Source organism: Phascolarctos cinereus, unplaced genomic scaffold (assembly GCF_003287225.1).
Source record: "Phascolarctos cinereus isolate Bilbo 61053 unplaced genomic scaffold, phaCin_HiC Scaffold_1;HRSCAF=81, whole genome shotgun sequence".
NCBI lineage: Eukaryota > Metazoa > Chordata > Mammalia > Diprotodontia > Phascolarctidae > Phascolarctos > Phascolarctos cinereus.
This window is the reverse complement of record NW_027555514.1, coordinates 64,522,706-64,540,047: the sequence shown is the minus strand read 5'-3', so window position 1 is coordinate 64,540,047 and position 17,342 is coordinate 64,522,706. Positions and strand designations below refer to the sequence as shown.

The following is a 17,342-nucleotide window of genomic DNA, read 5'->3' as shown; positions in this document are numbered from 1 at the left end:
CAAAAGAACACAGATAATGTTAATATGCAGCTTTCGAAGATAATGACCCTGCTCTTACTGATGTAGACCAGTGGTGTCAAACTTAAATAGAACTAGAGGCCACTAAACTGTAGAAAAAGAACCGTGTGGTCTTCCTATTAAGTTTTAAAATGTGATAACTACCTATGTTTTATTGTATTTTTATTACTTTGTTCAACATTTACCAATGTCATTTTAATCTGGTTCCAGACACACATGAGAAATGTTGTGCCTGCAACTGGGGCGCCTCTGACACCCTTGGTCTACCCACACAGAGTTGGAGGGAGAAAAATGCTATATAAAACCTTAAGGTTGTAGAGGAATGTGAGTTGTTATTACAGAATCAAAGAGAATTCAAAGGGACATCGTAGCATTTCAAAGCTCAAGGAGACACTAGAAATCATCTAGTCAAACCCCTGGAGTTGTAGATGAAGGTAATGAAGAGTTGAAGAAGTTAAAAGACATCTTAAGGCCCTCACAGTTAGTGGCTGCACTCAAAGTCTCCAGGATCCCAGTGGGTTTTATTGATGCCTTTTATCTTTGCATTAGAACGCTATCTGAACACACCACTTCCCACCCTAATCCAGTGAGTCTTTCGATGCATTCCAAACTCAGGGTCCTCTGCCTCTCCAACAAAAGGAGCAAGCTGAATTTCTTCATCTCTTCTACATTGCTGTCTTTACTGTACATACTGGTTTCCTAAGTTTTGCTTACTCCACTTTGAATCCGTTCTTAGAAATCTTCTTAGTTCCCTTTGAATTCCTCACTACCATTTCACGTTGTGAAATAGCCCATTAGATTAATGCATCACAGTTTACTTAGCTTTTTCCCAGACAATGGGCACTCGCTTCCAGTTATTTGCTACCACAAAAAGAATAGCTATTAATATTTGTAATATATAGTACTTTTCTTTCTGTCTTTGTCCTTGGGGGTTGCAGTCAGCCTCTACAAAAGGATATGAACATTTAATTTTTTTTGCCTAGTTCCAAATCCGTTTCCAGAATAGCTGGTCCACCAATAATGTAATGTATTAGTGTGCCTGTCTTTCCAGATTCCTTCCTACATTGCTTCCATTTTTTTTTAACTTTGCCGATTTGATGAGTTTGAAGTGAATCATCAGAGCTGTTTTAATCCTGGTGCAATTTTCACTAGAGTTATGATTAAAAGAGGAGCAAGGATACGAGCTATCTCAGAGAGCTATCAATATTCTAGAACTTGTAAATGGAAGCTACAGCTAGATGCTGGTACTAGTGAGCTATCCACCATCCTTTGGGGCAAGAGACCACTTTGGGATCTCTCAATAGCACCACTACCAAGCCTCACAAACTCCAAAAGGGCAATTTTCAATACTGGTTTTATGCAAAGGTATAATGTGATTTTAGGGACATTGTAAATCTCACAGTACTGTAGTGACAAAACTGATCATACTTTTTGATCTAGTAATCTATTAGGATTAATCTACACAAAAAATTTCACAACGTTGATTTATATCACAATGTTTCATTTATATCAGCAAAAAAACTAGAAACAACTCACATGTCCAATGGTTGAAAAATGGATCAATTGTGGAATGTGAACATAGGTGACTAATACTGAAGGGAACATGATTTCATCGATGTAAGGAACTCCCTCTACCAACAGATCTCAACTCAAAATCCTTTTGGGACCTCCCGTAATCTATGGAGAGGAAGAGTGGTATAGTCTAAAGAGCCATGGATTTAGAATTACAAGAACTGGGTTCAAATCTTACCTCTGAAACTTATTAGCTGACCTCGGACAAGTCACTTAATCTTTCTGAGCTTCATTTTTCTCATCTGCACTATTTGGTGGGGGGAGAAGGCAGAGGAAATAGAAGGCGACTTATTATTTTGTTTCTAAGTTTCTTTCCAACTCTAAATCCCATCTTTCTATATCTACTGAGTATACTTCTAAACTCCTTATTCTGAACAGTTTGAAGTCCTCAATCAGGCTGACCTACCTCCCCTTTCCAACTTTAGTTCCTAACACTCCCCTTTATGTTTGCCCTCCCATTCTGGTCTTTAGTTTTTCATCTCCATGTGTTTACTCACACTAACCCCAATGGCTTCTTTTCCTTTTCACATCTGCTGAAGTACCTCATTCCCTTCCAGGTCTAACTTAGATATCATTTCTCTCACGAAAGCTACCCTGACCTTCCCCCAGCTGAAAGCAATCTCTAATTCTAGTTTCATATAGCATTTTGCCTGCCTCCCCCATTTCTGCTTATCTTATATGATTCTGTATCATAATTCTTTTCATACATCTTTTTAAATACTAGCTTCTTTCAGAGTATCATCTGTTATATTTCTTTGTAATTTCAGCACCTAGCACAGTGCACTAGATATCATGCGTACTAAAATTTTCATTGAATGGAAATGCGAGGAGGGAAGGGAAGGAAAGGAGAAGAAGGGAAAGAGAATATCAAGTATTTAATATGTTCAAAGCTGATGTGCTAGGCACTTTACAGACATTATCTCATTTGATCCTCACAACAATCTTCAGGTAGGTTCCTATTATGCTCCTCATTTAACTGCTGAGGAAACTAAGGTAGACAGTGATTAACTGACTTGCCCAGTGTGTCTGAGACAAGATTCAAAGTCAGGTCTTCCCAACTCCAGGCCCAGCGCTCTATTCACTGCATCACTAGCTGCCCAATGCAAAGGGTCAGAAGTGTCGAAAACTCATTTTCAAAATTATTTTAGGACTCTTGATTCTCATTCTTTATACTTTCTCTCAGTCTCCTCTGATAGACATTTACAAAGGAAAAACAACCTCATTTTATACACTCCCAAGAAATCTTATGAGCCTTTTACTTTGATAGATTGATGATGAATCTGTTTTAAGAGCATGCATACATGTTTATACTAAAAAAAAAAAATCTAAACCCTACATGTCCATTATTTTAAAAGACAAAATGTTTACAGTAGACTTTTTTGGGTATAGACTTCTGATGGGTTCAGTACATAACTCCTGGTGTGGAAACTTTTATAACTTGTAGCATTAGTGAGTTTTCTAGGGGCAACTAAGAGTTTAAGTGACTTAACCAAGGTCATACAACCAGTATGTGTCAGAGGCAGGACCTGTATCCAGATCTTGACTCCAATGCCAGCCCTCCACTCATAATAGCACACTAGCCTTTTCAAAATTGAGCCACAAACAGGATATCAAACACATATTTTTTTGCATTCCTTTTAACTGAGAATTTTGAACTCCCCCCCCAAATTAGAGTGATCTAAGTGATTTATTATATAGCTTTTTCTGATGAACCAAATATCTGTTGTGGTATCCAACAATTCATACAATTCATATTTCTATGGCACTTTAAGATTTACAAAGTTACTTTCAAAATAACATATCTCAACATGAATACTACGTCAGTTTTAAAAAAAATTCTTAAATTAGGCAAATCTAAAAGATGAGTATAATCCAATTACCACTTAACTCTGTTAAAAGAGCTACAAACATACCTTCTTTTCACCCCAGATCTGATTAACTGTGTCTTTTCCTCTTCGAGAGCTTGCATCATCAATAATGTCATCATGAACCAGACTAGCGGTGTGGATCATTTCTGCAATTAAGGCTATGGTACGCTGACTTGCTTGCATATCACTAATTAATGGAAAGCAATGCTTTTTTAGAATATACTCCATATATTACTGCCAAAGCAATCATCTTGTGAAAATATGATGCTCTGATCTAAGACAGAATTTTCTCTGTCTTAAAGAGACTCAGCCTATATTCCCTAAATTGCCTTTTCTTTACTTGGAAGAACCTGTTAAGAAAAAAAAGACTTGCTTACTTACATTTTTTTTTAAATGGCTACTCTGCTTAGTGGTGGTACCACTGTAGTTTAGCTCCTTTCCCCTAATAAGAAAAAAATGCATCTGAGTAGTGTTAGCATAATTTATCTTAGAAGTCTGCCCATTAACCCATCAATTATTTTTAATGTATAACAATGCATTGGCTAAAAGAAGATGAGTCCATGGTAGTTAAGTTTCAAGGGGATAGGGAAAAGCAGAACAAATGTTAAAGAATGAATACATCAGTGAATACAAAATTCTGACCATTGATTTTCTTGCATGACCCCCATAAAAATAGGAATTTTGCCATTTTAACAGGAAGCATTTCAAAGTACTATAATATTTACTATTATCTCACACAATCAGTTCTTCTGCTCAATTTTTAAACAAATGAAACTAAGTAGGAAACTACCAGTCAAATTTTATAACTGCAAAATTAAGATTCTGACATGCCAGCCTCTTCAAAGCTACAAATTATAAGGTGCTTATAGACTACAAAAGCAAAGTGTTATCATATTCCTAGAGGAGAAAAACAAGAATACCAAATCAATGTCTTTTTTTCTAAAACTCCTAATCCTAAGACATGTGAAGAAACATCAAACATTTGAACTTAACTGAGGACTAGAAGTAATAAAATACTTAAATTTCCATAAACAAGAATGGAATTTAAAATCATCAAGGAATTCATAGGAACTGATCGATATGTAACAAAAGGTAAATAAGCAGCATCTTATTATTATATTACATAGGGACCTTAGGTCAAAAACACCCGCTCATGCCATGTCATTTCCTTTAAGCCAGGAATTCAATGATGAGATCAACAGCCATCTGTGTAAGGCACTGCTTATAATTTATTATTTCATATGTATAATAGCTCTTAGTCCTTCCATATCACATTAGTTCGACCCCAATGGGGTAGGCAAATTACCTCATAAAACCATTTTCTTGGTAGGAAAATGGAGACCCAAACAGGCCACAGAATTTGTTTTTGTAGGGTCCCTCGGTGAGTCAGTGACAGACGTTATCTTAAGAACCTAAGACGCTAAATCTCTTGTGTCTATTTTCAGTCCATTGGACTCTTCCTGGTATAGCAAGATATCACATTAGGGGATACTCTATTAGGGAAACATCTCTGTTCAAATCCCAATTTTGTTATGTGAACCTGGGAAAGTCACTCAATCGTAATGGCACTTGGTCTCCTTATCTGCAAAATGAGGGAGATCAGGAGTTCTTAACCTATTTTTTGTCATGGTCCCCTTTGATAATTTAGTGAAGCCAATGGATGTACCCTTTTGAGAATAATGTTTTTTTCAAGTACATAAAATAAAACACGCAGGATTACAAAGGAAACCAACTACATCGTTGTTGTTGTTGTTTTTAATTCATAGAGCCCAGGTTTTAAGAACCCCTGGCCTTGATGATCAGTCAGACCTCTTCCAGCTCCAAATCCTCTGATCATTTCAGTTGAATGCAATGGGAAAGGCACAGACTTTTACAGGTGTTTTAAATATCAAAGCTCATTTACCAGACTATTTTGTTAACCTAATTTTGGTCTAGTAAACAGACAGCCAAACTGCCTACTGGTTAGTAGTCAAACTTACTTTAAAACAACTGTTAAGGTCTCCAGCCTTTCTCATGCATTCACAGGCTGAGTGCCACCTCCATTCCCACTAGTTGTCTATGTCAGCAGCCTGGGACTTCCTGGTGGGAAGCAGTAGGGAAATGGCAGTGTGCCCTGAGACACTGGAGGTCCTCATACTTTCCCGGTGTTAAAGCAGCAACCTCTTACAAGGATGCTCTGAACGCCTTTTCTAAGGTTGTCTCCCTCCAGGGCCACCATGTCAAGTGTGGCTTGGTTTCTGAGGCCAGTGGGTGCTGTGGCTGTCTGAGTGGAGGCCCAATGGCTATGGACTCCAAGGAGAGGGGCTTTATGTAATGGAAAGAAATGCTAAATTTCAGGTAATGGAAATAAAAATGTTGTGTTTTCTCCCTCCAAGTTCACAGGCCCCCTGAGATCCATCCACAGACTGTGGGGGTCAGTGGGCCTCAGGGGAAGAACCTTGGCCCAGACGGTCTACAAAGCACCTTGGAGCTCTATGAAAAAGGCTCTTTAGATGCTTAGTTGCTTCTGTGGATAATTTCCCCCTCTAGAATAATACTGCAAGTGAGTATGGTATAAAAGGTTGGCCTTCGGGTCAGGAAGACCTGACTGTGTGGCCATGGACAAGTCACTTAATTCGCAGTGCACCAGATAATGCTCTAAGATCATGAGTTGCAGATCACCAGCTGCTGTGCCTGTGGAGGGAGGCTGTACACTGGGAATGCCCCAAGCCAATGAAACCACACATTTGGACAAAATGTAAAAAAATACAAAACTGAAGCTGAATCAGAAAAAGTGGCAGCTTGTAGACAACAGTACTTTCCTGCTTCTGCTCCCATTTGCATTTGCCATTATTTTTTATAAAACTCTTTCTCAGAGATCACCATTATCCTGTGACCTACCTAACACAGTATATTAAATAAGGCAAGGAAGCACTTCTGGGTAAGCAAAAGAGACTGTATTTTGACCACTCAAGTGCTAAACAAATGGTGGCACTCGATATTGCTATAATCTCCCACCACCCCAACAAAAAACCAAAACCCCATGTAGCAGCCCATCTGCTATATGTACACATAAGATACTAACAAGCTTCTGGGGGACCCACATAGTTCTTCCTCTTAAGGAAATGCTCCAGCAACCACCAAGCTAGCAGCTCTGGCTCCCTCCGCAAGCTCCTGTCAGTAATAGGGCTCCAAATGGCCTGGCTGGAAGCCTCTTGCTACTTTAGGTGGCAAGGCCTGGAGCGGAAGTGTTTTTCCCAACAAAGGTGAGGCAGAAAGAGCTCAGCATACAAAGAAGCAAGCTAGGTCCTAAAGTCATCTGGATGGTACTCAACACAGTTTCAACCTTTTCTACTTTTCTAAGGTTTTTTGATGGACTTGATATGGCCTGACCTCCAGATAGCTCCAGTGTTCAAAACTTTTATAACAAAAAATGGAAATGCTAAAATAAAGCAGACTCAATGTTATCATAGTCACTTGATTCTAAGGAACCAATGGGTATTTTCCATTTTAATTCTTCCACAGCCACCTATATTTTTTGCAAACAACAATCTGCAAAAAGTGACCAATAAGGCAAATTCAAAGAATGTCTAATCAGAGGGATTCAATGATAGTGTTTCCTTTCAATGTCTCTTCAATGAAGGAAATGAAGGAAAATAACAACTAAAAATTTACCTGGGCTTTAGATTTGCAAAGCATTATTTCTTTTGGTACTCTTAGAGTAATTTAAAAAATATGACCAAAGATATGGAAAGTCCCTCTAAAAAAATATTATTATTATTAAAACAGTAAACTTTAGGAACCAAGTAGCCCAAAACATTTTTCTTTATTTCATGACTATTTTCTCCTACAGTTTGCATTTCTTTGTTAAATGTTTAACATTCTGAACGGCCATGGCAAGGTACTTACCATCAGTTAGCTGTATACTGATGCTATTTCACTAGTTCACAATAAGCAACCTTTACAACTGTTAAGCTGACCTTCCATCTGTGTAATGACTACAGCAGCATGTGCGCCCTGGAAGTTCTCTTTCTTTAGCTGCTAAAGTTGCCCCTACAAGCATTTCTTGCAGCTACAAGCTTTTCCTGGCCTGCAGATATCAAACTACTGCTGAAGAAGTGGTTCTGCCAGGTTAAGAGGAAGGAGCTCGTTTCTGGCTCTTCATGCCAATTACCAACAAGCTTTGGGTTTTCAGGGGACCTTAACATGTCAACTGAGAACCCATCTGACTGATGAAAAAGTTGCTCCTCAACTGTTGATCACTTAGCATTTACAGATGCCTAGGAAGTACCCACGGGGCGTTAAGTTGGAGGACTTCTCCAGACTCAGAACAAACAGACAAGTAATCATAAGCCACCTGATCTATTCCAGGCCTTCTGCTAGGTACTGAGAACAGATTCCTTATGGAGGATTCATTAATAAAGCATTCTGAGGAACATAACTCACCGGCAATTATTATGATGAACATTGCAAGCTCGGGCCATTAGCACCACGACAATTGGTCGAAAAGCTTTTCCTCTGCCATCAAAGTAGTATTCACACATTTCCTTAAGTTCTGTTGTAGATACCAATAATTCCTGAAATAAAGGGCTTATTTCACTGCTAGAAAGAACACAAAGAAAGCCAAAATAGCAGAAGCCTTCCTGGCATTTACTCACTACATGATTTGGGGTGGGGGGAATGGCAGTCAGGGCACCTCTCTGAACCTCATTTTCCTCATCTGTAAAATGGGAAAAAAAATCACGCTTGCATGATTTTGCCTACTTTGGAGGCTTGGTGTAGGTAAAATTCTGTGTAAATATATGCTATCACTTATAGTAGTGTGATGGACAGAAAGCTGGCTCATCTTCCACCCTTTGGAGTCAGGCCACTGGTTTCTATCACACTAACTGCAGATACACTGATAACTTTGTTCTGGGCTACCCTTTCTCTCTATAATCCCCTTGTTGGTAATCTCATTGGCTTCTGTAGATATAAATATTATTCCCAGATCTATCTATGCAGCCCTGGTCTCTCTCCTGAGCCACATTATCAACTGTCTAACATTCTGAACTCAATACTCCACAGACATCTCCAACTCACTTCCAAGAGAGAAGTTTTCCTTTCCCTCCAACCCTACGCCTCTTCCAAACTTCCCTATCACTGTGAGGGTACCACCATCCTCAAAGTCACTCAGGTTCACAGCCTGGTGTCATTTTCACTTCTTAATTCCCACTCACCACAAATACCAAATCTAGGGCAAAGTGAAAGAAGATCAAGACAGTCCTTGATCTAAATTAACCAGTTAATAGGCATTAAGTAATTACCGTGTGTAAAGGACTGAGGTCACAAAGAAAAATCAAGAAAAGTCCCTACTTAGCTATGTGACCCTGGGCAAGTCACTTAACCCCAATTGCCTCAAAAAAAAAAGTCCCTGCCCTCAAAGAGCTTACATTCTAAAAGGAGTGAACACATAGCAACAACTGTTATTATTACAGTTAACGCTTATACAGTGCTTACTATGTGCCAGGCACTATGCTAAGGCCTTTACGATTATTATCTCACTCAATCCTTATAACAACCCTAGGAGGCAGGTGGTATTATTATTCCCATTTTAGAGAGGAAGAAACTGAGGCAGACAGGAGTTAAGTGATTTGCCCAGGGTTACACAGCTAGTAAGGGCATGAGACCACATTTGGATCCAGTCTTCCTGACTCTAGGCCTGGTGCTCTATCCACTGCACCACCTACCTGCCTCAAAAATATGATAACCTACAAGATAAATACAGAGTAGATGGTAAGTAACCTTAGAGTGGATGACATAAGGAGCTAAGACAGACAAAAAACAATTAACACTCACTTTAAGTGCAGTATGAATTAAGAAAGGACGTAGCAGTGTAAGCTGGAATACTAAGAAAAGGTCTGTTGGGAGACTTCATCTTGTGCTGGCCTTGAAGGATGAATAGAATAAGACTTAGATAAGAAAAAGAGGAAAAGACTGAATATCCCAGGGGAGGAGAACAGCGAAGAGAAGGACAGAGAAGGAATTAGACACTTTGTGAAAGGGGCCTGTAGATACTGGGGTTGGATCAGATGTTTCATGTTAGGGGGTGGGGTGGATATATAGGGTGAGGCCAGATTATGGAGGGCTTTGGAAGCCAGTCCACAGCGCCTTTCATATGATGCTCTAAAATATTTATTTTTGAGAAAAAATTACCTTAAAACAAACAAACCCCCCCCACCTGATAATAAGATAACTGCTACTAATCTCTATTAATTTCAATGAACCTGCATTGTTGTGCCAATTTGCTTTTATAATTCATTTTATACTACCATCTTACCTTTTTAATATCTTCGTATAAATCAGTCAGGTCTCTCCGACCAAGCTTAAAAGGGTCTGTGTATTTTTCACCACTCTGTGTTTCACTATAGCAGCCCACTGCCTGAGTTGTGTGATGAAACCTGGGGAAAGTAGTGATGGAAACAAGAAAAGGCAAGACTCTATTTCATTCATTACGATGGCATTATTTTTCAGTAAAAGAAAACTCAAGTCATGATATGCACATGCAAATTAAAAGATACAAAGGAGGTCATTATAGATCATAAAAAACTTAATATTGTAACCTTAGAGGATACAAACTCATTATGTTGGAGATAAGGCCTCACATTTACCTATCTGGAAAAAAAAATCTCTTAATCTGTTTCCAAAAACAGAAGCTTTAATCTTTACTTCTACAGAATAACTTCTAGTTCTGCAGAATCAAAACACAAAATTTTGGGATTGCAATATACATCAAATGGATATTCATAAAGATGACCCGTAGGCACTATAAAACACAAAAGTGCTTTTGAAAGCTTAAAGGATGAAATTTTTAAGTAGTTTTATGGCAGGTATGGTTTATAGGTCCATTCTAATGGATAGCCACGCAGTGCTAAGGTTAAGGCATCCAGTCCACCAGATCTTCTGGAACAAATCCAGGCTTGCAGGAAGCTGCCTCTCCTATCATCCCTATTACCTCACTTTCTCCACCTCACAAACAAAATAGTCAAGTGAACTAATTGTCCACTGGGTGACCAGGACACTGGGGAACTAAAATGTACTTTTTAGCACTAAAAGGATGGACATCACTAACTTTCCAACCTCCCTCATACATGATGACTCTCAGTTAAACAGAATATTCCCATTAAACAGTTAAACAGAAATGTCTATTCCTAGGTTATTTTGAATAAACAGATTGTTTATGCAACTCAACAATTTTAGCTGCCCAGTGTTTAAAGGGATTATAAAACTTACCGTGATATACTGTGCCTATTTGGACAGGATACTAAACACCTCACCAGACTGAAATGAAGCATCTATAAAAGAAAAGACAAGCTGAAGGAAAAAAATGTTAACGCGGAAGCCCTGTAATTCTTATTAAATAAAAGTTCTTCCTTCTAAGTTCTCTCATTTAGTTGGACTGTAAACTTTAGGAAAATGACAATTCTGGAGTGAATTTCCTCCCACTTAAAATTAGATTCAGTCCCATAACAATAAACTTTAGTAAACTGCTTAGGTGATACTACACAATAATTTGTAACTTAAAAAGAAACAGTACTGAAAAATTGTTAGTCTATAAATTGGATGAGTTATTAAAGTGTATTGATTGAGAGAGTTTCTACATGGGGAGCTCTCCACACTAATAAAATAAAAAAATACATTTTAACAATAGATTCTATTTTTGCACAGGGACTATATTTTTTAACTCTCTTGCCCATAAGAAACTTTTAAATTGAAACAAAACCTTTCAAATGTATAAATTATGGGTTTCTAGAGTAGGGTACATCACTATCACCACCATTAACACAGTGGAAGGCACGCTGGACTTGAAATCCAAGGGCCTGATTTCAATCCTGATTCTCTGTGATCTTCAGCAAGTAATTTTCCTTCTAGCTCCAAATGTATGATCCTATGAATATCTGATTGCCCTCTACGTACCCAGATTCTCCCCTGTCTCTCTTCTATTATCACCTCTCTCTAAGTCCTAACCAACCAACCAAACTGTGAGCCCATCAAGAAAAAATAAAGGCTGAAGCTGAGGTTTGTCTTGTTCTCCTTTTACAAGGATTAACACTTTGACACAGAAGCTAGGTAAAGCACGGTTTGTCTTCATAAACCCATACTGGTTTTTTAAATGATTTATCCCACACCTACTTGGATCTTAAAAAATTATTGATTTATAATTATTTATTTTCTCCTGTTGCCTACAAAGCCCATGAGAGTTTTTCTATTACCAAACACAGGGAAATGCTCTATCGATGACAAAGAAGGGCATTAAAACCAATTCAGATGAACTTCTTGATAAACCTGGGAGCATAATTCCCAAGAGGGCACAAGTCACATCATGCTTCTACTAGAAAGGAGATTAGTAAGGCACTGGACTAACTGAAAAACCGTAAGATCTTTGTTCAAATACCAGTTCTACTGCTTACTACCTGGGGGACTGGAGGCAAGTCACTTTGCCTCTTTTGTAAAATGAGGGGTGGGGTTGTGGTTAAACTAGATGATCTCTAAGATGCGTGTCGGCTTTAAGTGTTACGAGAACTACGAGAAACAGGAAACAGCTTGGAGGCGCAGAGTAAAGCATAACTACCTATGAGAAGTAGACAAAGATCTAATAGAATAGGGTTTGGGAACACTGCAAATAACCCAAATAAACAAACAAAAACAACAAAGAAGCATAAGTTATAATCACAGAGAAGGGAAATTTGCATAGGTACGAGAACTGAAAATTGCAGGCTCTGCAATTTATTCAGATGCACAGTGCCTGGCACATAATAGGTGCTTAATAAATATTTGCTGATTGATTGATGCAATAAACATCCTAGGTAACAAGACCATGACCAGAACACATCCTCCTCTATATATTTAAGCTATTTCCTGACAACTAGATTTTTAAAACCACCTGAACCATTACAAGCCAGAAATCTTATAAGGTAATTTATAGGCAGGAAAAATAGGATAAATTTGAACTTGAGTATTTCAGAGTAGGGCAGCTAGGTGGGTACAGAGGGACCTGGAATCAGGAAGACTTGCCTTCCTCAGTTCAAATCTGGCCTCAGACACTTACTATCTTTGTGACTCTGGAAAAGTCACTTAACCCTGTTTGCCTCAATTTCCTCATCTGTGAAATGAGCCGGAGAAAGAAATGGCAAACCACTCCAACATCTCTGCCAAGAACACCCCAAATGGAGTCAAGAAGACAAACTTCTGAATGACTGAACATCAACAACAATTTCAGAGTAAAAATCAATGCTTGTTCACTTCAGTTCCTGACTCTTAAGCTTAGTACTCTCTATGCATGCATTCATTCATTAAGAGGCAAATCAAACCAAATTAGCATGTTACTTTGCTTCTTCCCCCTCAGAGATCCATAATTATGTCACTGGCTCTTCTCATACCCTCTTCTTACTTTCTTTGATATTCTATACCTGCCAACTCCATTCCAGCCACTGGTCACACCTTAGACCTTATCATGATAGAAAGTGGTCCACTTTGGAGATACTGAACCCTAAGGCACAAAAACTGCCCTTTCCCATCCATTCCCTTCCTGCCCCATCCTTCACCTTCTCATCAATCTTCCCCCTCATCTGGGAGGAAGTGACGGCCTTCTTTTTAAAGGGAGCACCTATCTCCTCACCCATATTCATGGGTGAACTATGGGGAACTCCTATTCCTGCCACGGACAGCTGGAATGCTGCTAGAGGAAACCACACCCGTGTCCTTTCTGGGTCCACTGTCAGTCTACGCTCACTTTAACTGGGCCCTGAGTACCCATGGCAGTTCTTGCTTCGTGTCGCCCTGCACAGAATACACAGAGCTGGAAGGGACCACAGGAGCCACCTAGTCCAACCTCCTCATTTTACTGATGAGGAAACTGAGGCCCGAGAAGATTGAGGGACTTGCCTGAAGTAATGAAGGAAGCAGAGGCATGATTCAAACCCAGGTCCTCCAACTCCAAATCTAACATTTGTTCTATTGCACCATCCTGCCTCCCTAACTCCCATAAGGGTGTAGCTCCTCCCCCTACCCTGGCCCCAAAGATGACCTTACCTTCCGCTTTATTGAGGAAAAAAAAAAGAGAGAGATTTATATCCTGATTCAGACACAGTCTGTGTGACCTTTGCAAGTTACTTAATCTCCTTTGTCCAGTTTCTTCACCTGTAAAAAGAGAGGACTGTACTACTTGGCCTGAGAAATCTCTTACCACTCTATTTTATTTTTATTATCCTCACCAATCCTCTCTTCTAGTTTTGTAGGAAAAAAAACACTTCTTCCTTGTCAAGAAATAGTCCTTCACCCTAAGGTCTAACTTTCCTCTCTTCATGGGGTCATCCTACTTTCCTCAAAATTTTCATAGCACTTTCTTTGCCTAGCCATGAGTTTGTTTTGTTTACTTTGTATTATGAATATTTGTGCAAGTCATTTTTCCTGTTAGACTGTAAGCTGCTAAGGACCAGGCTCTGTGTCATGCCAATCTTTGTATCCCCTGCACCTTGCTTAAGAAATGTTTATTAAGTTCAAATTTGCATCCTTCATTGCATTACTAGATACCTATCAAAGAAATGTTGTCAACATGCTGATGATATCAGGAAGTAGTGTGACAAGGTTTCTCATGATATCCTTGTGAGCCAGGTGAATAAAAATGAGCTAGATTATTCCTCAATCATAGCTTACAAAATAACTGGATCTAAAGAATGTAAATTGTTGGGAATACATCACCTTGCAGAAAGATATCTAATGCTTGCCATAGGGCTCCATCCTTGGCCCATTCCTGTTTAATATCTTTTACCAAGGTAATGAATGAAGACATACAAGGCAAAATTCCAGTCAAAGATTTGAATGATGCAAAGTTGGAAGAACAGAGATGTTAGAGAGTGGAATCCTAATTCAAAAAGATCTCACTAGGATAGAAAAATAATCAAACTAACAAAATGAAATTTTAAAAAGATAAAGTCTGTGCTTAATTCCAAAAAATGTTTTACTTACACAAGAATGCAAAGAGATGGCTTAATAGAAGAACATTTGAAAAAAAAAAAAAAAGAGGAATTTTAGTTGACTACAAAGTCAGAATGAAGTGGGAGAAGGCTCTAAAGGTGGGGCTTTTGGGGGGAGTTGGGAATCAGGCCTGGAATTAAAATGGCCCCTACTGACCCTCTGCACTTAGTATGGTCAGGTTCAGTCCAAGGTCTCTGGGCTAGCCCCAGGATGCACAAGTACCACTAGACCAAAAATGGACTAGCTTTCACGAGCAAAAGGGAAAGCAAATGGGAATGAAGGAAATATGTGAATAATATTATCTTAAGTTTGAAGTTGCCAAAGTGCTTTCAGATATGTTATTATGTATGATCATCATAAGATAGCTGAATCAGTTGTTATTATTCTCATTGCACTGACAAGGACACTGAGTTTAACATTTTAAGGTACTTACTCATGCCCACAAGGCTAGCCATCAGGTGATGACCTCTTTTTTTTGGGGTGCTGTAGCACCTTTCCATCATACAGTGGGAAGAATATTAGACTTGGAGCCAGGAAGACCTGGGTTTGAATCTTGACTCAATGACTTAAGACTTTGAGACCCTGAACAAATCACAACTTGTTTAAATCTATTTGCCCCTTGGTAAAACAGGGATAACAACACCTACCTCACAAGGTAACTGTAGAGCTCAAATGAGACAAAGTATGTAAAGTGCTACATCAATGTGAGCTTTTATTAGTATTACCAAACTGCTTAGAAGAGCTGCTCACAGTGATAAAATCTAGGCTTCTTGAAGTATGAAGGTATTGCAATAATAGTTCAAACAACAATTGAAAAGAGGCCACAAGGTGGTACATTATTGCTGGGTGATCTCTACTTTTATCGCTCATCCTCAATCCCTTCACTTTACATTGAGATTAATGCAATAACCTCATTCTTAACTGTTCTCCCCTTCTCTATTTGAAATTAGGACCAGTATTCATTAAGAAACAGACTGCAAGGGATCCCTACTTCCTACTATACTGAGTACAAACTTGCTGGAGTATGGAGGACTTTGAGCTTTCCACCATCTGGCCCCACCCTATAATCCAACCTTATCTCTCAGTAATTTCCTTGTAAAACTTCTACTCTGGACCCCATTATAACACACACCAAGCGAGTTCCCTGTCTCCAGGACTCTGGTCATAGAACTAGCCTTCTCACCTAGAATGCCCTTTCCTCCTCCTCTATACTAAGCCTACAAGATGCATTTAATTTCTAACATCTCCTATGAAGCCTTTCAGTCCACACAAATCTCTTCCTTCTCAGAAATACTGGGGACCTTTCAATTTGCACATCTGTTCTCTAATTGTTTCCCTATGTATCATTCCCTCCTCTAAAATTTGTGTGCTTGATGTTTCATATTATAGTTAAAACACACTGGGGTATAGTTAAATCACACCTCAATTCCCCTACTACATAGCTTTACTCTTCCTTGTATTCCCCATAGCACATAGCATTGTACCTTGCATGCATTATGCACTTTATAAATCAACAAGCTTAAGATCTGAAAAAAAACAATAACAACAATAAAAACCAATCTCCGCTCTCAAGGGCCTTATACTCCAATAGAGGAGACAAGAACAGACTATAAAGAGAGTAAATACAAATAAAACACAAAGTAGTTATATACATGGCTGTTAGAGAGTGCTCACCCTAACAGTTGGGGTAACAGAGGAAGTGCTTCACATAGGTGGTGGTGCTGGAGCTGAGTTTTGAAGGAAGAGGACTTCTATAACTTGGAGGTGAGAAAAAGGAAACATTGTACCTATGGGGGACCTGTGAGTGAAAAGGCAGAAAACAGAAGGTGGTGTGTTGTCTAGGCGGAGCTCCTTGAGAATAGGTTTTTTTAAACCTTTGTATCTCCAGTGCTTAACATGGTTTCTGGCACACAACAGGTGCTTAATGTATGCTTATTAATTTGAGAAGTAGAAGAGGCAATTTGGCTGGACTGCAGACTTGGAGAGGGGAACTGAGGTACAACAAAACTGAAAAGAGGCTGGGATCAGGTTGTGAAAGGCTTTAAAAACTAAATAGAAGGGGCAGCTAAGTGGTGCCTCAGACACTTGACAATTACTAGCTGTGCGATCCTGGGCAAGTCACTTAACCCTGACTGCCTCACCAAAACAAAACAAAACAAAAAAAACCCAAATAGAATTTATATTTTGTCTCAAGAGGGAAAAGGAAGAGAAGGGAATAAGCATCTATGCCAGTCACTATTCTGCTTTACAAATATCTCATTTGTAAATGAGGTAATAGGGAGGCACTAGAGTTTATTTATTAAATAGAGGAGTGATATGATTATATATCTGTGCTTAAGAAAAATCAGAGTGGTAAACTGACTCTTATGGGAAGATGCTTGTGGCAGAGTGACCAAGAGGCTGCTAATAATAATCTAGAAAGAGGTGATAAAAACCTGAAGTAAGATGGTGACTGGCTATGTGAGCAGAGAGAAGGGATCAGATATGAGAAACATCGAGAAGGTAGAAATGGCACTCAAAATATATTTGTTGAAGTCAATGCATGTGAATCTTGTCCATCCAACTAGACTGTCAGGTTCTCTATAGCAGAGTTTTCTCCTTGTAGATGTTTCACACTTCACACTGGTGGAAGCACAGTGGGATGGTAAAAAGAACACCTTGACTGAAGTGACCTGGTTTCCTCACCTATGAGATGAGGGATTGGAACTACATTATTCCCTAAGATCTCTTCCTGCTCTATTGCTAATTTCCTATGAGCTACCAGGCACAAGCTTTCTAGCTCTATTTTCCCCTTGAGTATATCCTTGTGGTTCTTTCTCTTCATTTTCTCTCTGCCCAGTCCCACCCACAGAACCATGAAAATACAAATTCTTTCCTCTCTTCCACACC

At 39.0% G+C, this 17,342-nt stretch overlaps 1 protein-coding gene across 2 annotated transcripts in view; it reads right to left on the bottom strand.

The window, feature by feature from the left end:
* PDSS1 (decaprenyl diphosphate synthase subunit 1) overlaps nt 1-17,342 on the bottom strand; it is a 40,238-nt gene that overhangs the window by 21,649 nt on the left and 1,247 nt on the right. Inside the window, exons 2-5 of one of the 2 annotated variants that reach the window (XM_020990333.2) lie at nt 10,710-10,771; nt 9,757-9,877; nt 7,884-8,014; nt 3,840-3,900 (exon numbers count right to left, since the gene is read on the bottom strand). In XM_020990333.2, coding sequence (XP_020845992.1) covers nt 3,840-3,900; nt 7,884-8,014; nt 9,757-9,877; nt 10,710-10,771 — 375 coding nt within the window. Of the gene's footprint in view, nt 1-3,503; nt 3,646-3,839; nt 3,901-7,883; nt 8,015-9,756; nt 9,878-10,709; nt 10,772-17,342 lie in introns of both variants that reach the window. The other variant, XM_020990332.2, reaches the window with a different exon arrangement.